Here is a 22,560-nt window from a genome sequence, read left to right on the forward strand (position 1 = left end):
ATGGCAAGCGGTACCAATGCACCAAGTCTGGAACCAGCAGGACCCTGAACAGCTTCTACCCCCAAGCCATAAGACTGATAAATAGTTAGCTAAATCGTTAACCAATAGCTACCCGGACTATCTGATTGACCCTTTTTGCAATATCTCTTTTGACTCATCACATACGCATTGCTGTTTCTGTTTACTATCTATCCTGTTGCCTAGTCACTTTATCCCTACCTATATGTACACATCAAACTCATGTATCTCTTACCCGTGCACATCCACTCTGTACTGGTCAGGCAGGTCACCCGTGATACAAGTCAGTATTCGACGTCCATCCATGTCTGAGGACGTTGCGAGATGACATGGAAACCGGCCTCTAGGGGCAACAGTGAGCGCTGTTACCTTCAAGTAGGTTTGGGTTTTGCTAGGGCGTTGTGGACGGGTATGGCGGATAGGTGTAAGCATCTGCCTCGGGTTCCAAAAGTTAACCCTCACTTTAACCATTCAGAGTTAATGCCTAACCTTAAGAATACAGAGTTAATGCCTCAACGTAACCTTGGAACGATACAGAGAAGTAACCAAACACTTAGATATTTGACATTTGGAACAACTTTGAAATTTGACATCTGAGAAACATGGATGACTGTCTAACTCTGACGTGAGACTGTGAGAGCTTGTTGGTACTGGTACCCCGTGTATACAGCCCAGTTATCGTTACTCATTGTGCATTTATTCCTTGTGTTATGATTTTTCTATTATTTCTTCTTTTCTCTCTGCATTGAAAGGAAGGGCCCGTAACTAAGCATTTCACTGTTCGTCTACACCTGTTGTTTACGAAGCATGTGACAAATAACATTTGATTTGATTTGAAACGGACTAGCCAGTGCAGGATCAGGGAGTAATCAGACCAAAGCATCAGCAGGGTATAAGACAATATCTCAACATGACCTCAAACACTTTCCACTCCGACCCAACCCAGGTCAAGACTTCCCCTGCTCCCTTCCTGCTCTGGTTCCCTCAATAGGGGACCTCAGTAGAAGGTGGGAGGGGGGAGTGTGCAGGGTAAGCCCTCTTTCCTCCACCTGTTTCCTCCTCTATCTGTCCTTCTCCCTTTTATGATAACATAGAGTGCTTCTCTCTCTCTCTCTTCTCTCTCTCTCTCTCTCTCACAGCACAGCCCCCCATTTATACTGAACAAAAATATAAACGCAACATGCAACAATTTCAATGATTTTACTGCGTTACAGTTCATATAAGGAAATCAGTCAATTTAAATAAATTCATTAGGCCCTAAACCTATGGATTTCACACTGGGCAGGGGCGCAACCATGGGGGAGCCAGGCACAGCCAACCAGAATGAGTTTTCCCCCACAAAAGTGCTTTATTACAGACAGAAATACTCCTCAGTGTCATCAGCTGTCTGGGTGGCTGGTCTCAGACGATCCCACAGGTGAAGAAGCCGGATGTGGAGGTCCTGGGCTGGCGTGGTTACGTGGTCTGTGGTTGTGAGGTTGTTTGGACGTACTGCCAAATTCTCTAAAACGACATTGGAGGTGGCTTATGGTAGAGAAATGAACATTCAATTCTCTGGCAACAGCTCTGGTGGACATTCCTGTAGTCAGCATACCAATTGCATCCTCCCTCAAAACTTGAAACATCTGTGGCATTGTGTTGTGTGACAAAACTGCACATTTTAGAGTGGCCTTTTATTGTCCCCAGCACAAGGTCCACCTGTGAAATGATCATGCTGTTTAATCAGATTCTTGATATGCCACAAATGTCAGGTGGGTGGATTAGCTTGGCAAATGAGAAATGCTCACTAACAGGGATATAAACAAATTTGTGCACCAACATTTTTGAGAAATAATATTTTTGTGCATATGGAACTGAATGTTCATTTCTGTGATCTTTTTTTTCAGCTCATGAAACAACACTTTACATGTTGCGTTTATATTTTTGTTCAGTATACAAACGACACACGCCATGCAAATGAATGGAGATTGATTTTAGGTGCCAAAAATATAAACCTTAAATATATTCCTAACAACTTCTATCCCTGGTTCTGAAGTTGGAAGGCTGTGGCGGTGTAAAATGAGTTACGCTAGGAGGGAATAATATTGACAGAGCTCCAGTGGGTCTGTATGGGGAGGGTGAAAGCTTTTCATGCAGAGCTAATCATTGAGACACATTGAAATGGAATCCTCTCCTATTCCCTTTAAATGACACACCAGGGTTTCTTCACAGGATGGTGTATCTGTATGAGATGGCTGTGTGTGCCCTAGAAAAGCCTGTGTGTGGGGCATGCTTGTTTAACTTAACACTCCATCTGTATTATGCCTGTTGTGGGCTGTGTGTGGGGATGGCAGTAGGATACCTGGACTAGACAAAACATGCATGCACCCCTCCAGACATTGTGGCAGTCATGTGTTGAAATTCTGTGTGTGTGTGAGAGAGAGAGAGAGAGAGAGAGAGAGAGAGAGAGAGAGAGAGGGAGAGAGAGAGAATGAGAGTGAGAGCGAGCGAGCGAGAGAGAGAGAAGTGAGAGCAGACTGTATGCTACTGTATGCTTATTGTTATTGTTGAATGTATGGTTATGTTGACCCTTGGTTATTGTTGTTACTGTTGTCCCATTGACAATTTTGATTCTCATTTTTTATTTTTATATTGTAAATATCCAAAATAAGCTTTGGCAATATGTGCATTGTTAAGTCATGTCAATAAAGCAAATTGAATTGAATTGAATTGAGAGAAAGAGAGAGAGAGAGAGAGAGAGAGAGAGAGAGAGAGAGAGAGAGAGAGAGAGAGAGACAGAGACAGAGAGAGAGACAGAGAGAGACAGAGACAGAGAGACAAACAAAAGTAAAAGATTATGGCCTCTGTCTGGACTGAGCTCAGCTAGTCATAGTCTCAGGACACATAGACAGGGACAGTTAGGGACCCAGAGGAAATGTTTGATCAACATTAGACTACACAGGCCTCATAAAGACATCATTAGCATCTCCCTCAACACAGTCCATTGGCCACTCATTTCAATCACTTCATTATACACGCAAGCATGCACACACACACACACACACACACACACACACACACACACACACACACACACACACACACACACACACACACACACACACACACACACACCCTATTCTAGGCCATTCTAGTTTTACAGGCTATACTTGTTTGCTTAAACAAAGAGGAGACATTGTGGGAATATCATGTGTTTAAATTCCAAAAGTACTGATTGCTATGGGGATGGTATGAGAGGATGGGGAGGAGGAGGGACGAGGTAGAGGTTGGGGGAGGGAGGGGGGGATGATGGGGGAAGGAGAAGGTGGGGAGAAGGAGGAGGTGGGGAGGAGGTGGGGAGGAGGATGATGGGGAGGGAGGAGGTGGGGGGAGGAGGAGGTGGGGAGGAGGAGGTGAGGAGGAGGAGGATGATGGGGGAGGGAGGTGGTGGGGAGGTGGTGGGGAGGACGAGGAGGTGGGGAGGAGAATGATGGGGGAGGAGGTGGGGAGGAGGAGGAGGTGGGGAGGAGGATGATGGAGGAGGGAGGGAGGAGATGGGGAGAAGGATGATGGGGGAGGGAGGAGGTGGGGAGGAGGAGGCGGTGGGGAGGAGGATGATGGGGGAGGGAGGGAGGAGGTGGGGAGGAGGATGATGGGGCGGGAGGGAGGAGGTGGGGAGGAGGAGGTGGGGAGGAAGAGGAGGTGGGGAGGAGAATGATGGGGAGGAAGGAGGGGGCTTTTAGAGACTGTCCTTGAGGTGCACAAAGCAAACAGCTCAGAAGCACATGAACATGCTGATTAAACACCTTCAGGATGTAGTGTGTGTGTGTATTTATGAGTGAGTGTGTTTGGTGTAAGGGGTGTGTGAGTGTGTGTGTGTGAGAGAGAGAGAGATAGAAAGAGTGTGTACACACGTGTGTGTTCGCGTGTGTGCATGCATGTGTGAGTGTGTGCTAAAAGTCAAAGATTACAGCTTCTAAACTCTCTAAACTCTGGCCTCTGTCTGGACTGAGCTCAGCTAGTCATAGTCTCAGGACACATAGACAGGGACAGTTAGGGACCCAGAGGAAATGTTTGATCAACATTAGACTACACAGGCCTCATAAAGACATCATTAGCATCTCCCTCAACACAGTCCATTGGCCACTCATTTCAATCACTTCATTATACACGCAAGCATGCACACACACACACACACACACACACACACACACACACACACACACACACACACACACACACACACACACACACACACACACACACACACACACACACACACACACACCCTCGTTAACATGCGCAGCTGATTCACCATCTCTGAGTCTAACGACAGGTCAGAGGTGTCGTGATGGAGGACCATGTTACTGTGGTAATGGTGTTGGTGACGTTAGCGCGTGTCACGGGTCATCTATATACCAGACAGACACAGAATGGATGATTAGCAAAACAATCACTGGAAAAACTGGCTCTCTAGCTAGAAACTGGAGGAAGAAAATGTGGCACTCAGTGTCCGCCCCAAATGGCAGCCTATGCCCTTACTTTTGACCAGGACCCATTTGGTACTAGGCCTAATTTAAATCATGAGCGCTGACCAAGAGAAGGAATGGCATATTAATACAGTGTATTATTAACCTGAATGCACTCTAATGTAGGCGACAGATAAATATCATCATCAGTAGTGTTCAGAATGTATTCTACTTCTCTCAAAAACACATTATCTACACCCATGTGACTGTATTAGGCTAGATAACGAATCATGTCTAGTATAATACATTCCCTGTCTGCTTTCTCTACCCAGCTCATACACAACAGAGAGCAATAAACCATGGCTAAAGATGAATTTAGACAATCCCACAGGATCAGTGTTGAGCCTCCTCTCATTCTAAACAGTGAACACAACACACCACTGAGTCCTGAGTCTGATCCAACAGCACAGAGCCTGGGCCACTCTAAAGCCACATGGATTCCTTTTAGACCTGGAAGGCCACGCATACACACACACACACACACACACACACACACACACACACACACACACACACACACACACACACACACACACACACACACACACACACACACACACACACACACACACACACACACCAAGGTCATGTCTGTGTGGCACGGGCTGGGCAGGAAGCCCCTATAGGCTAATTAAAGTAAGGACATGGAGATAAAGCCATGATGATGAGTCAGTGTGGACAGTGTATCAATTAGTCCCTGCTTTTCGGGCTCTTCTGTGTTGTTTTTGCTGAAAAGGAAGTTGGCAGTAAGTTGGTATGTGGAGAGAGTCCCAGCAGAGAACCCTGCTCTGACACTGAGCCAAGAGGACCAGCTTTAACATGCAGGGCAGCAGGCAGGCAGGCATACCCAGAGAGGGAAAAGAGAGGAGAGAGGAGAGAGAGAGAAAGAGAGGGGGGGTGGAGAGAGAGAGAGAGAAACAGAGAAAGAGCCAGACTGCCCATTTAATCAACCAGGCCAAAACCAGCTGCACTCTCCCCTCCACAGCCCTCTCAAAGCCTGCAAACAGCCCTAGTCACAGCCTGCAAAGAACCACAGGGCTGGAGTGTGGAGGCTGGAGACAGCCCTCTCTTGGCGGTGGTCAGAGAGTCTGTTGGTCTGACAGATAGAGATAGATAGGCCACATTTTCTACGGTTTGTTCCATGTTAGAATAGGGTTTCACTGTTTGATTTATGGTAGCATTGTACCATGATTGACACCTCCCACCACTCCTGTTTCTCTCTGTAATTCTTGGCTGGGACATGGTGGAAAAACAAAATTACAAAAGGGCGTGAGAACCTGTGTTTTGATCTTTGCTGATGTGTGTGCATTTCCATGACTATAGAAATTACCTGCTGAGAAGGCGTCTAACAGTTCTGTGCTCACTAGTTTCCCTGTCCTAGCACTGTCTCCCTCTACAGTACACTACTACAGTACACTTACACACTATTCCCTAATATACTAATACTAGCTAGGCTACACCTGCCTTTCCCTCTTAGGTAGACACACACAGGACATGTCCCCCTGCCCCCCTCATAAAAACCCAGACATTCTCCTCAGACAGACAGACAGACAGACAGACAGACAGACAGACAGACAGACAGACAGACAGACAGACAGACAGAACACCAGTCTCCAGCACTAACAGCAGTACTGCAGTGTTCTCAGAGTTCAACACCAACACCCCTCTGAAGCAGTACATCTGACAGGCTACTGTACTGTGTGTCTCTATGTGAGTGTGTTTTGTGCTGTCTTCTCCCTGAGTCGTTAGGACAGTGTCACACAACACAGGACTATGATACAGTAACACACAGACAGTGAGGGGGCTGGACAGTAGATGCAGTATCTGGAGTGTCCAGTTTGAGTGCGTGGGGAGTCCCCTCCCTCACATTCATTGGTTACTCAGTCCTACTGCTACTTCCTGTTTCCTGGTCCAATCAGAGTGTCTCAGGAACAGGACAGTGTACAGTGGGGGGAAAAAGTATTTGATCCCCTGCTGATTTTGTACGTTTGCCCACTGACAAAGAAAGGATCAGTCTATAATTTTAATGGTAGGTTTATTTGAACAGTGAGAGACAGAATAACAACAAACATATCCAGAAAACACATGTAAAAAATGTTATAAATTGATTTGTATTTTAATGAGGGAAATAAGTATTTGACCCCCTCTCAATCAGAAAGATTTCTGGCTCCCAGGTGTCTTTTATACAGGTAACGAGCTGAGATTAGGAGCACACTCTTAAAGGGAGTGCTCCTAACCGCAGCTTGTTACCTGTAAAAAAGACACCTGTCCACAGAAGCAATCAATCAATCAATCAATCAGATTCCAAACTCTCCACCATGGCCAAGACCAAAGAGCTCTCCAAGGATGTCAGGGACAAGATTGTAGACCTACACAAGGCTGGAATGGGCTACAAGACCATCGCCAAGCAGCTTGGTGAGAAGGTGACAACATTTGGTGCGATTATTCGCAAATGGAAGAAACACAAAAGAACTGTCAATATCCCTAAGCCTGGGGCTCCATGCAAGATCTAACCTCGTGGAGTTGCAATGATCATGAGAACGGTGAGGAATCAGCCCAGAACTACACGGGAGGATCTTGTCAATGATCTCAAGGCAGCTGGGACCATAGTCACAAAGAAAACAATTGGTAACACACTACGCCGTGAAGGACTGAAATCCTGCAGCGCCCGCAAGGTCCCCCTGCTCAAGAAAGCACATATACATGCCCGTCTGAAGTTTGCCAATGAACATCTGAATGATTCAGAGGACAACTGGGTGAAAGTGTTGTGGTCAGATGAGACCAAAATGGAGCTCTTTGGCATCAACTCAACTCGCCGTGTTTGGAGGAGGAGGAATGCTGCCTATGACCCCAAGAACACCATCTCCACGGACAAACATGGAGGTGGAAACATTATGCTTTGGGGGTGTTTTTCTGCTAAGTGGACAGGACAAATTCACCGCATCAAAGGGACGATGGACGGGGCCATGTACCGTCAAATCTTGGGTGAGAACCTCCTTCCCTCAGCCAGGGCATTGAAAATGGGTCGTGGATGGGTATTCCAGCATGACAATGACCCAAAACACACGGCCAAGGCAACAAAGGAGTGGCTCAAGAAGAAGCACATTAAGGTCCTGGAGTGGCCTAGCCAGTCTCCAGACCTTAATCCCATAGAAAATCTGTGGAGGTAGCTGAAGGTTCGAGTTGCCAAACGTCAGCCTCAAAACCTTAATGACTTGGAGAAGATCTGCAAAGAGGAGTGGGACAAAATCCCTCCTGAAATGTGTGCAAACCTGGTGGCCAACTACAAGAAACGTCTGACCTCTGTGATTGCCAACAAGGGTTTTGCCACCAAGTACTAAGTCATGTTTTGCGGAGGGGTCAAATACTTATTTCCCTCATTAAAATGCAAATAATTTTATAACATTTTTGACATGCGTTTTTCTGGATTTTTTTGTTGTTATTCTGTCTCTCACTGTTCAAATAAACCTACTATTAAAATTATAGACTGATCATTTCTTTGTAAGTGGGCAAATGTGCAAAATCAGCAGGGGATCAAATACTTTTTTCCCTCACTGTAGGTAGGTATTTCCTAGTGAGATGGTGTCATGTGACAAGGATGTAGAGTGGTCCATAGGATGTCCTGCTGCAGCCCTGCAGCTCTGAGCATACCTCTACCCTAGCACGTCTCTCCCACTAAGTGTGTGTGTGTGTGTGTGTGTGTGTGTGTGTGTGTGTGTGTGTGTGTGTGTGTGTGTGTGTGTGTGTGTGTGTGTGTGTGTGCAAACAGAATGCAGCTAGGTCCTCCTCTGTCTGCAGTACAGTGCGGGGCATACAGTATGAACAGCATCACATTGTGTATGTATGAACCTGAGGGTAAGAGAGAGAGAGAGTACAGAGAGGGAGAGAGAGAAAGAGAGAGACAGAGAGAAGGAGAGAGAGAGAGAGAGAGAGAGAGAGAGAGAGAGAGAGAGAGAGAGTAAGTGAGAGAGGTAATGGGATTCGCTTGGGGAGTAGAGCCAGGTGTGAAAAATAAGCTTCCTCTCTCACCCTCTCTTTCTCTCTCTCTCCTGTCCTGTACTGCAGAGGAATAGAAGAGGTAGAACCACAGAGCTGGCTGTCAGAGTGGTGCTGAGAGAGGAGAGGAGAGGAGAGGAGAGAAGAGAGGAGAGGTAGAACCACAGAGCTAGCTGTCAGAGTGGTGCTGGGAGAGGAGAGGAGAGGAGAGAGGAGGAGAGGAGATGTAGAACCACAGAGCTGGCTGTCAGAGTGGTGCTGAGAGAGGAGAGGAGAGAAGAGAGGAGGAGAGGAGAGGTAGAACCACAGAGCTGGCTGTCAGAGTGGTGCTGAGAGGAGAGTAGGAGAGGAGAGGTAGAACCACAGAGCTGGCTGTCAGAGTGGTGCTGCGAGGAGAGTAGGAGAGGAGAGGTAGAACCACAGAGCTGGCTGTCAGAGTGGTGCTGAGAGAGGAGAGGAGGAGAGGAGAAGCGGGAGGGGAGGACTCAGTGATAATCTCTCCTGTCCACCTCCATTACACTCCTCCCCACATGACTGATGAGCCAGACCAGACCTGCACAAAGGGAACACTAACAATCATCTCTCTCTCTCTCTCCCTCTCTCTCTCTCTCTCTCTCTCTCTGTGTGCCCCTCTCTCTCTCTACATATTCAGACACACAAACATACACCCTCTTTACTAAAACTCTAGAGTAAAGTGTATATCTCTCTCTCACCCTCCTTCTGTCTCTGTCTCTCCCTCTCAATTTTCATTTTCTCTCCCCCTCTATCCCTCTCTCTCCTGAAACAGATATTAGCTAGAAAGGAGTGGAGAGTGCAGAAAGCCTGGAGGACAGCATAGGACACAGTGCTCAGGAAGAGAATGACTGGCTGAAAAGAGGCTGTCTACAGGGGTGCCAGGACAGGGGGAGAAACCTATTCAGAGAAGGATGGGAGGGGGGAGTAAAGAGAGTGAAAGTCATGACTCACCACTCATACCCCAGCCAGTCTTCTCTAAAGTCTATTAACCCAGTAAAATGGCTTCCATTACTGGAGAATGTGATACATCTCTGATGACTAGCAGGGTTTTTTTTAAGCGCTGTTGGGCTGTTTAAAACCTGGGGATTATCTTTAAACAGCAGCACTTGTCTTCTCTGTCAACTGGGTGTGTAAAAAAGCCCTTCTTCAGGCTGAGGGAGACAAAACAAGCAGTTTAAAGTTCATATGACTGATACATCTGTCTGGGGCTTGACTCATACTTGGTCTCTTGTGATGTAGGCAGGCAGGGGTGAGATTGTGTCACAGACAGCACATAAACACAACCACAATATCAGGAGTGAAGCACACACAGCCAAACACACACACACACACACAACGGGCCACCACCCCTTAATTCATCCCCCACTGTGTTTGATGATGGATGACTTTCCCTCAGTCTTGTTGATGTATGAGAAACCAGGTCTACTGACCTTCACCCAACATCAGCCCAATGCTGTTACATCACAGTCACACTAAAAACTAGCAGACACAGAGAAAGTGCTGCTGCCACCCTTCCCCACTCCTGAGCCAAGACGAATGCCTGTTTGACTAGGCTTTTACAGCAAGTCACTGTGGACTGAAGCTCCATGATCCAATAATATAACAGTCATAGGAGTGTCCAGAATTTGACCTCTGCTGAAAAAACTAATATTGGCCAGATGAGCTGCCAGAGGCATGTGAGAGGACTGCTCACAGAAGAGAAACAGACACATATTATTGCATCAGAAGTCTCAGCGTTGAATGCACACTGGGCTATGATGCTGATGTTGAGGAAGTCATGGAGTATACAAGAGCTAACAATACATTTGTGTGATTATTATTAACCTTATCAGTAAACTTCATCCCAAATGGCCCTCTATTCCCTATATAGTGCACTACTTTTGCCCAGGGCAGATAGGGCTCTAGTCAAAAGTAGTGCACTATATAGTGAATAAGGTGCCATTTGGGATGCAGACAACATGCAGTCATTTGTTTTCTGTGTGTGTGTATGTGTCTGTGTGTGTGCGTGCGCACGCACGTGTGTTTGTGTGTGTGTGTGTGTGTGGTGTGTGCTACTCTGTGCTCCAGAAACACACAGTGAGCATGAGGAAGCAAGAGGAAATTAGGCAGCCCTTTCAGACTGATGAGATAGCTCTTAATAAAACAAACACCAATGGACCTTAATATAAGATGGAGGGCTGAGCTCTGAGTGTGTGTGTGTGTGTGTGTGTGTGTGTGTGTGTGTGTGTGTGTGTGTGTGTGTGTGTGTGTGTGTGTGTGTGTGTGTGTGTGTGTGTGTGTGTGTGTGTGTGTGTTGAACTCTGCTTCTTCTCAACCAGGAATGTAAACAGGGCTAAAAGTAAGCTGGGGGGCTCTGACTTTCCCCTCTCACTGCTGTATCCTAGTTTACATCTCCCCTGCAGAGATTACAGTATCAAATACATTACATGTTTTCACTGTCATTCACATAAACACTGTCCACTTAAGACTTGCGACCTGCTCAGTTTGCTTATGAAGATATGGCCCATAAATCAATTGGACCAGTCGTCAGAAAGAGATTAAGAAACCAGGGGGACATGCAATTGATTATGAACCTTTGATTACAATTATTTATGGAGTAGATCACTCATAACCATAGTAATATGACTTGTTCTTCCATTGAGCCCCTACCCAGCCTGTTATGATGCGTTGGCACCATAGTAATTCCACTGTATGTTTATATAGACTGACAATGACTGAAAACGTGCAAAGGCTGATTAAGGCATTAAAGCGCCAACACAATGGAAGGCAAATGAAAGTGTGTGTGAGAGAGAGAGTTTGTGTTTGAATTGAACTGCAGAGAGAGGAGAGAGTTATTTTGATCAATTTAGGCAGACGGTATTGGACAGATCAGGAAGTCCATCGACAGCGACAGTCCCCTCTGTAACAGATCTGCCATAAAACACTTTGTCTTGCCATTCTAATTACACAGACACAGCGCTAACACCTGCCGTGACGCCAGTCACATTAGTCATTGAGGGGGAGGAGGAGGGGAGGAGGAGGGGAGGGGGAGGGGAGTTGTTCCAACTGCCAAACATCAGGCAGCTCATCCAGACACTGTCTGACAGCAACCATGTTGCAATAAACTTGCTTGTCAATTAACTCACAGACGGCCACGGCAACATCTTGTCTGGCCACACACACTAACCCCCTTCCCCTTCACAAGCACCAGTTCAGCAAAGGAGAACAGTCTAGGGGTAGGGGAGTAAAGTAACAGTCTTACCGTTATAAGTCACTCTGGGTTTGGTCAAGCACATGACGATGTGTAGATCTATCTCATCCGTGGAGACGAACTTGGAGCAGACAGGGCACATGAAGCCTGCATGGAGGGAGAAGGGAGGAGGAAGACAAAGTGGTAAATATCAGAAATCTAATTCTGTACAGGGTAATCATTAAGTACCTATACTGTTACCATAACACAGCATCCCACACCCATACTCCTTCACCCAGCCATCACAACATTCTCTCTCTGACATTACAAACTGAATTCTCTCTACAATTCTCTCTACAAACTCAATAATCTCCCTGCAATATTAACAACAAAGATGAATTAAAATGAGGTGATATTTAACCCTGATTACAAAGCTTGTCTTGACATTATCACTATGATGCAGCAGATTGCAGAGACGCCCTTTAAAGTGAGATTATTCATGATCGTGTTTGGTAGCTCTGCACTAAACAGTTAACACAACTCGACAGCCAAACAGACTGACAGACAGGGTTAATGTTGTTATCCATGATGTGGTATGATAACGTGTGGTTAGTGTAGGACTGATAGGGGTAGTACAGGGGTTAATGTTGTTATCGATGATGTGGTATGATAACGTGTGGTTAGTGTAGGACTGATAGGGGTAGTACAGGGGTTAATGTTGTTATCGATGATGTGGTATGATAACGTGTGGTTAGTGTAGGACTGATAGGGGTAGTATAGGGGTTAATGTTGTTATCGATGATGTGGTATGATAACGTGTGGTTAGTGTAGGACTGATAGGGGTAGTATAGGGGTTAATGTTGTTATCCATGATGTGGTATGATAACGTGTGGTTAGTGTAGGACTGATAGGGGTAGTATAGGGGTTAATGTTGTTATCCATGATGTGGTATGATAACGTGTGGTTAGTGTAGGACTGATAGGGGTAGTATAGGGGTTAATGTTGTTATCCATGATGTGGTATGATAACGTGTGGTTAGTGTAGGACTGATAGGGGTAGTATAGGGGTTAATGTTGTTATCGATGATGTGGTATGATAACGTGTGGTTAGTGTAGGACTGATAGGGGTAGTACAGGGGTTAATGTTGTTATCCATGATGTGGTATGATAACGTGTGGTTAGTGTAGGACTGATAGGGGTAGTACAGGGGTTAATGTTGTTATCGATGATGTGGTATGATAACGTGTGGTTAGTGTAGGACTGATAGGGGTAGTACAGGGGTTAATGTTGTTATCCATGATGTGGTATGATAACGTGTGGTTAGTGTAGGACTGATAGGGGTAGTACAGGGGTTAATGTTGTTATCCATGATGTGGTATGATAACGTGTGGTTAGTGTAGGACTGATAGGGGTAGTACAGGGTTAATGTTGTTATCGATGATGTGGTATGATAACGTGTGGTTAGTGTAGGACTGATAGGGGTAGTACAGGGTTAATGTTGTTATCCATGATGTGGTATGATAACGTGTGGTTAGTGTAGGACTGATAGGGGTAGTATAGGGGTTAATGTTGTTATCGATGATGTGGTATGATAACGTGTGGTTAGTGTAGGACTGATAGGGGTAGTATAGGGGTTAATGTTGTTATCGATGATGTGGTATGATAACGTGTGGTTAGTGTAGGACTGATAGGGGTAGTATAGGGGTTAATGTTGTTATCCATGATGTGGTATGATAACGTGTGGTTAGTGTAGGACTGATAGGGGTAGTACAGGGTTAATGTTGTTATCGATGATGTGGTATGATAACGTGTGGTTAGTGAAGGACTGATAGGGGTAGTACAGGGTTAATGTTGTTATCGATGATGTGGTATGATAACGTGTGGTTAGTGTAGGACTGATAGGGGTAGTATAGGGGTTAATGTTGTTATCGATGATGTGGTATGATAACGTGTGGTTAGTGTAGGACTGATAGGGGTAGTACAGGGGTTAATGTTGTTATCGATGATGTGGTATGATAACGTGTGGTTAGTGTAGGACTGATAGGGGTAGTATAGGGGTTAATGTTGTTATCGGTGATGTGGTATGATAACGTGTGGTTAGTGTAGGACTGATAGGGGTAGTATAGGGGTTAATGTTGTTATCGATGATGTGGTATGATAACGTGTGGTTAGTGTAGGACTGATAGGGGTAGTATAGGGGTTAATGTTGTTATCGATGATGTGGTATGATAACGTGTGGTTAGTGTAGGACTGATAGGGGTAGTATAGGGGTTAATGTTGTTATCGATGATGTGGTATGATAACGTGTGGTTAGTGTAGGACTGATAGGGGTAGTACAGGGGTTAATGTTGTTATCGATGATGTGGTATGATAACGTGTGGTTAGTGTAGGACTGATAGGGGTAGTATAGGGGTTAATGTTGTTATCGATGATGTGGTATGATAACGTGTGGTTAGTGTAGGACTGATAGGGGTAGTACAGGGTTAATGTTGTTATCCATGATGTGGTATGATAACGTGTGGTTAGTGTAGGACTGATAGGGGTAGTACAGGGGTTAATGTTGTTATCGATGATGTGGTATGATAACGTGTGGTTAGTGTAGGACTGATAGGGGTAGTACAGGGGTTAATGTTGTTATCGATGATGTGGTATGATAACGTGTGGTTAGTGTAGGACTGATAGGGGTAGTATAGGGGTTAATGTTGTTATCCATGATGTGGTATGATAACGTGTGGTTAGTGTAGGACTGATAGGGGTAGTATAGGGGTTAATGTTGTTATCGATGATGTGGTATGATAACGTGTGGTTAGTGTAGGACTGATAGGGGTAGTATAGGGGTTAATGTTGTTATCGATGATGTGGTATGATAACGTGTGGTTAGTGTAGGACTGATAGGGGTAGTACAGGGGTTAATGTTGTTATCGATGATGTGGTATGATAACGTGTGGTTAGTGTAGGACTGATAGGGGTAGTATAGGGGTTAATGTTGTTATCGATGATGTGGTATGATAACGTGTGGTTAGTGTAGGACTGATAGGGGTAGTATAGGGGTTAATGTTGTTATCGATGATGTGGTATGATAACGTGTGGTTAGTGTAGGACTGATAGGGGTAGTATAGGGGTTAATGTTGTTATCGATGATGTGGTATGATAACGTGTGGTTAGTGTAGGACTGATAGGGGTAGTATAGGGGTTAATGTTGTTATCGATGATGTGGTATGATAACGTGTGGTTAGTGTAGGACTGATAGGGGTAGTATAGGGGTTAATGTTGTTATCGATGATGTGGTATGATAACGTGTGGTTAGTGTAGGACTGATAGGGGTAGTACAGGGTTAATGTTGTTATCCATGATGTGGTATGATAACGTGTGGTTAGTGTAGGACTGATAGGGGTAGTACAGGGTTAATGTTGTTATCCATGATGTGGTATGATAACGTGTGGTTAGTGTAGGACTGATAGGGGTAGTATAGGGGTTAATGTTGTTATCCATGATGTGGTATGATAACGTGTGGTTAGTGTAGGACTGATAGGGGTAGTACAGGGGTTAATGTTGTTATCCATGATGTGGTATGATAACGTGTGGTTAGTGTAGGACTGATAGGGGTAGTACAGGGGTTAATGTTGTTATCCATGATGTGGTATGATAACGTGTGGTTAGTGTAGGACTGATAGGGGTAGTATAGGGGTTAATGTTGTTATCGATGATGTGGTATGATAACGTGTGGTTAGTGTAGGACTGATAGGGGTAGTACAGGGTTAATGTTGTTATCGATGATGTGGTATGATAACGTGTGGTTAGTGTAGGACTGATAGGGGTAGTACAGGGGTTAATGTTGTTATCGATGATGTGGTATGATAACGTGTGGTTAGTGTAGGACTGATAGGGGTAGTACAGGGTTAATGTTGTTATCGATGATGTGGTATGATAACGTGTGGTTAGTGTAGGACTGATAGGGGTAGTACAGGGTTAATGTTGTTATCCATGATGTGGTATGATAACGTGTGGTTAGTGTAGGACTGATAGGGGTAGTATAGGGGTTAATGTTGTTATCCATGATGTGGTATGATAACGTGTGGTTAGTGTAGGACTGATAGGGGTAGTACAGGGTTAATGTTGTTATCGATGATGTGGTATGATAACGTGTGGTTAGTGTAGGACTGATAGGGGTAGTATAGGGGTTAATGTTGTTATCGATGATGTGGTATGATAACGTGTGGTTAGTGTAGGACTGATAGGGGTAGTACAGGGTTAATGTTGTTATCGATGATGTGGTATGATAACGTGTGGTTAGTGTAGGACTGATAGGGGTAGTATAGGGGTTAATGTTGTTATCGATGATGTGGTATGATAACGTGTGGTTAGTGTAGGACTGATAGGGGTAGTACAGGGGTTAATGTTGTTATCGATGATGTGGTATGATAACGTGTGGTTAGTGTAGGACTGATAGGGGTAGTACAGGGGTTAATGTTGTTATCGATGATGTGGTATGATAACGTGTGGTTAGTGTAGGACTGATAGGGGTAGTATAGGGGTTAATGTTGTTATCGATGATGTGGTATGATAACGTGTGGTTAGTGTAGGACTGATAGGGGTAGTATAGGGGTTAATGTTGTTATCCATGATGTGGTATGATAACGTGTGGTTAGTGTAGGACTGATAGGGGTAGTACAGGGGTTAATGTTGTTATCCATGATGTGGTATGATAACGTGTGGTTAGTGTAGGACTGATAGGGGTAGTATAGGGGTTAATGTTGTTATCGATGATGTGGTATGATAACGTGTGGTTAGTGTAGGACTGATAGGGGTAGTATAGGGGTTAATGTTGTTATCGATGATGTGGTATGATAACGTGTGGTTAGTGTAGGACTGATAGGGGTAGTATAGGGGTTAATGTTGTTATCCATGATGTGGTATGATAACGTGTGGTTAGTGTAGGACTGATAGGGGTAGTATAGGGGTTAATGTTGTTATCCATGATGTGGTATGATAACGTGTGGTTAGTGTAGGACTGATAGGGGTAGTATAGGGGTTAATGTTGTTATCGATGATGTGGTATGATAACGTGTGGTTAGTGTAGGACTGATAGGGGTAGTATAGGGGTTAATGTTGTTATCGATGATGTGGTATGATAACGTGTGGTTAGTGTAGGACTGATAGGGGTAGTACAGGGGTTAATGTTGTTATCGATGATGTGGTATGATAACGTGTGGTTAGTGTAGGACTGATAGGGGTAGTATAGGGGTTAATGTTGTTATCGATGATGTGGTATGATAACGTGTGGTTAGTGTAGGACTGATAGGGGTAGTACAGGGGTTAATGTTGTTATCGATGATGTGGTATGATAACGTGTGGTTAGTGTAGGACTGATAGGGGTAGTACAGGGGTTAATGTTGTTATCCATGATGTGGTATGATAACGTGTGGTTAGTGTAGGACTGATAGGGGTAGTATAGGGGTTAATGTTGTTATCGATGATGTGGTATGATAACGTGTGGTTAGTGTAGGACTGATAGGGGTAGTATAGGGGTTAATGTTGTTATCGATGATGTGGTATGATAACGTGTGGTTAGTGTAGGACTGATAGGGGTAGTACAGGGTTAATGTTGTTATCGATGATGTGGTATGATAACGTGTGGTTAGTGTAGGACTGATAGGGGTAGTACAGGGGTTAATGTTGTTATCGATGATGTGGTATGATAACGTGTGGTTAGTGTAGGACTGATAGGGGTAGTATAGGGGTTAATGTTGTTATCGATGATGTGGTATGATAACGTGTGGTTAGTGTAGGACTGATAGGGGTAGTACAGGGGTTAATGTTGTTATCCATGATGTGGTATGATAACGTGTGGTTAGTGTAGGACTGATAGGGGTAGTACAGGGGTTAATGTTGTTATCCATGATGTGGTATGATAACGTGTGGTTAGTGTAGGACTGATAGGGGTAGTATAGGGGTTAATGTTGTTATCGATGATGTGGTATGATAACGTGTGGTTAGTGTAGGACTGATAGGGGTAGTACAGGGGTTAATGTTGTTATCCATGATGTGGTATGATAACGTGTGGTTAGTGTAGGACTGATAGGGGGTAGTACAGGGGTTAATGTTGTTATCGATGATGTGGTATGATAACGTGTGGTTAGTGTAGGACTGATAGGGGTAGTACAGGGGTTAATGTTGTTATCGATGATGTGGTATGATAACGTGTGGTTAGTGTAGGACTGATAGGGGTAGTATAGGGGTTAATGTTGTTATCCATGATGTGGTATGATAACGTGTGGTTAGTGTAGGACTGATAGGGGTAGTACAGGGGTTAATGTTGTTATCGATGATGTGGTATGATAACGTGTGGTTAGTGTAGGACTGATAGGGGTAGTACAGGGGTTAATGTTGTTATCGATGATGTGGTATGATAACGTGTGGTTAGTGTAGGACTGATAGGGGTAGTACAGGGGTTAATGTTGTTATCCATGATGTGGTATGATAACGTGTGGTTAGTGTAGGACTGATAGGGGTAGTACAGGGGTTAATGTTGTTATCGATGATGTGGTATGATAACGTGTGGTTAGTGTAGGACTGATAGGGGTAGTACAGGGGTTAATGTTGTTATCGATGATGTGGTATGATAACGTGTGGTTAGTGTAGGACTGATAGGGGTAGTACAGGGGTTAATGTTGTTATCGATGATGTGGTATGATAACGTGTGGTTAGTGTAGGACTGATAGGGGTAGTACAGGGTTAATGTTGTTATCGATGATGTGGTATGATAACGTGTGGTTAGTGTAGGACTGATAGGGGTAGTACAGGGTTAATGTTGTTATCCATGATGTGGTATGATAACGTGTGGTTAGTGTAGGACTGATAGGGGTAGTACAGGGGTTAATGTTGTTATCGATGATGTGGTATGATAACGTGTGGTTAGTGTAGGACTGATAGGGGTAGTACAGGGGTTAATGTTGTTATCGATGATGTGGTATGATAACGTGTGGTTAGTGTAGGACTGATAGGGGTAGTACAGGGGTTAATGTTGTTATCGATGATGTGGTATGATAACGTGTGGTTAGTGTAGGACTGATAGGGGTAGTACAGGGGTTAATGTTGTTATCGATGATGTGGTATGATAACGTGTGGTTAGTGTAGGACTGATAGGGGTAGTATAGGGGTTAATGTTGTTATCGATGATGTGGTATGATAACGTGTGGTTAGTGTAGGACTGATAGGGGTAGTATAGGGGTTAATGTTGTTATCGATGATGTGGTATGATAACGTGTGGTTAGTGTAGGACTGATAGGGGTAGTACAGGGGTTAATGTTGTTATCGATGATGTGGTATGATAACGTGTGGTTAGTGTAGGACTGATAGGGGTAGTATAGGGGTTAATGTTGTTATCGATGATGTGGTATGATAACGTGTGGTTAGTGTAGGACTGATAGGGGTAGTATAGGGGTTAATGTTGTTATCCATGATGTGGTATGATAACGTGTGGTTAGTGTAGGACTGATAGGGGTAGTATAGGGGTTAATGTTGTTATCCATGATGTGGTATGATAACGTGTGGTTAGTGTAGGACTGATAGGGGTAGTATAGGGGTTAATGTTGTTATCGATGATGTGGTATGATAACGTGTGGTTAGTGTAGGACTGATAGGGGTAGTATAGGGGTTAATGTTGTTATCGATGATGTGGTATGATAACGTGTGGTTAGTGTAGGACTGATAGGGGTAGTATAGGGGTTAATGTTGTTATCGATGATGTGGTATGATAACGTGTGGTTAGTGTAGGACTGATAGGGGTAGTATAGGGGTTAATGTTGTTATCGATGATGTGGTATGATAACGTGTGGTTAGTGTAGGACTGATAGGGGTAGTATAGGGGTTAATGTTGTTATCGATGATGTGGTATGATAACGTGTGGTTAGTGTAGGACTGATAGGGGTAGTATAGGGGTTAATGTTGTTATCGATGATGTGGTATGATAACGTGTGGTTAGTGTAGGACTGATAGGGGTAGTATAGGGGTTAATGTTGTTATCGATGATGTGGTATGATAACGTGTGGTTAGTGTAGGACTGATAGGGGTAGTATAGGGGTTAATGTTGTTATCGATGATGTGGTATGATAACGTGTGGTTAGTGTAGGACTGATATGGGTAGTATAGGGGTTAATGTTGTTATCGATGATGTGGTATGATAACGTGTGGTTAGTGTAGGACTGATAGGGGTAGTATAGGGGTTAATGTTGTTATCGATGATGTGGTATGATAACGTGTGGTTAGTGTAGGACTGATAGGGGTAGTATAGGGGTTAATGTTGTTATCGATGATGTGGTATGATAACGTGTGGTTAGTGTAGGACTGATAGGGGTAGTATAGGGGTTAATGTTGTTATCCCTGATGTGGTATGATAACGTGTGGTTAGTGTAGGACTGATAGGGGTAGTATAGGGGTAAATGTTGTTATCCATGATGTGGTATGATAACGTGTGGTTAGTGTAGGACTGATAGGGGTAGTATAGGGGTTAATGTTGTTATCCATGATGTGGTATGATAACGTGTGGTTAGTGTAGGACTGATAGGGGTAGTATAGGGGTTAATGTTGTTATCGATGATGTGGTATGATAACGTGTGGTTAGTGTAGGACTGATAGGGGTAGTATAGGGGTTAATGTTGTTATTGATGATGTGGTATGATAACGTGTGGTTAGTGTAGGACTGATAGGGGTAGTATAGGGGTTAATGTTGTTAATCATGATGTGGTATGATAACGTGTGGTTAGTGTAGGACTGATAGGGGTAGTATAGGGGTTAATGTTGTTATCGATGATGTGGTATGATAACGTGTGGTTAGTGTAGGACTGATAGGGGTAGTACAGGGGTTAATGTTGTTATCGATGATGTGGTATGATAACGTGTGGTTAGTGTAGGACTGATAGGGGTAGTACAGGGGTTAATGTTGTTATCCATGATGTGGTATGATAACGTGTGGTTAGTGTAGGACTGATAGGGGTAGTACAGGGGTTAATGTTGTTATCGATGATGTGGTATGATAACGTGTGGTTAGTGTAGGACTGATAGGGGTAGTACAGGGGTTAATGTTGTTATCCATGATGTGGTATGATAACGTGTGGTTAGTGTAGGACTGATAGGGGTAGTATAGGGGTAAATGTTGTTATCCATGATGTGGTATGATAACGTGTGGTTAGTGTAGGACTGATAGGGGTAGTACAGGGTTAATGTTGTTATCGATGATGTGGTATGATAACGTGTGGTTAGTGTAGGACTGATAGGGGTAGTATAGGGGTTAATGTTGTTATCGATGATGTGGTATGATAACGTGTGGTTAGTGTAGGACTGATAGGGGTAGTACAGGGTTAATGTTGTTATCGATGATGTGGTACGATAACGTGTGGTTAGTGTAGGACTGATAGGGGTAGTACAGGGTTAATGTTGTTATCGATGATGTGGTATGATAACGTGTGGTTAGTGTAGGACTGATAGGGGTAGTACAGGGTTAATGTTGTTATCCATGATGTGGTATGATAACGTGTGGTTAGTGTAGGACTGATAGGGGTAGTACAGGGTTAATGTTGTTATCCATGATGTGGTATGATAACGTGTGGTTAGTGTAGGACTGATAGGGGTAGTACAGGGTTAATGTTGTTATCCATGATGTGGTATGATAACGTGTGGTTAGTGTAGGACTGATAGGGGTAGTATAGGGTTAATGTTGTTATCGATGATGTGGTATGATAACGTGTGGTTAGTGTAGGACTGATAGGGGTAGTACAGGGTTAATGTTGTTATCGATGATGTGGTATGATAACGTGTGGTTAGTGTAGGACTGATAGGGGTAGTACAGGGTTAATGTTGTTATCGATGATGTGGTATGATAACGTGTGGTTAGTGTAGGACTGATAGGGGTAGTACAGGGGTTAATGTTGTTATCGATGATGTGGTATGATAACGTGTGGTTAGTGTAGGACTGATAGGGGTAGTACAGGGGTTAATGTTGTTATCGATGATGTGGTATGATAACGTGTGGTTAGTGTAGGACTGATAGGGGTAGTATAGGGGTTAATGTTGTTATCGATGATGTGGTATGATAACGTGTGGTTAGTGTAGGACTGATAGGGGTAGTATAGGGGTTAATGTTGTTATCGATGATGTGGTATGATAACGTGTGGTTAGTGTAGGACTGATAGGGGTAGTATAGGGGTTAATGTTGTTATCGATGATGTGGTATGATAACGTGTGGTTAGTGTAGGACTGATAGGGGTAGTATAGGGTTAATGTTGTTATCGATGATGTGGTATGATAACGTGTGGTTAGTGTAGGACTGATAGGGGTAGTACAGGGGTTAATGTTGTTATCGATGATGTGGTATGATAACGTGTGGTTAGTGTAGGACTGATAGGGGTAGTATAGGGGTTAATGTTGTTATCGATGATGTGGTATGATAACGTGTGGTTAGTGTAGGACTGATAGGGGTAGTATAGGGGTTAATGTTGTTATCGATGATGTGGTATGATAACGTGTGGTTAGTGTAGGACTGATAGTGGTAGTATAGGGGTTAATGTTGTTATCGATGATGTGGTATGATAACGTGTGGTTAGTGTAGGACTGATAGGGGTAGTACAGGGGTTAATGTTGTTATCGATGATGTGGTATGATAACGTGTGGTTAGTGTAGGACTGATAGGGGTAGTACAGGGGTTAATGTTGTTATCGATGATGTGGTATGATAACGTGTGGTTAGTGTAGGACTGATAGGGGTAGTACAGGGTTAATGTTGTTATCGATGATGTGGTATGATAACGTGTGGTTAGTGTAGGACTGATAGGGGTAGTACAGGGGTTAATGTTGTTATC

The 22,560-nt window shown here is 44.1% G+C and overlaps 1 protein-coding gene across 1 annotated transcript in view; it reads right to left on the reverse strand.

Moving 5' to 3' along the window:
* LOC106605512 (E3 ubiquitin-protein ligase znrf2) overlaps positions 1–22,560 on the reverse strand; it is a 106,042-nt gene that overhangs the window by 11,668 nt on the left and 71,814 nt on the right. The window contains exon 2 of the mRNA XM_014201252.2: positions 11,779–11,874. Coding sequence (XP_014056727.1) covers positions 11,779–11,874 — 96 coding nt within the window. The remainder of the gene's footprint in view (positions 1–11,778; positions 11,875–22,560) is intronic.

This window comes from Salmo salar, chromosome ssa05 (genome assembly GCF_905237065.1).
Source record: "Salmo salar chromosome ssa05, Ssal_v3.1, whole genome shotgun sequence".
NCBI classification, from domain to species: Eukaryota; Metazoa; Chordata; class Actinopteri; order Salmoniformes; family Salmonidae; genus Salmo; species Salmo salar.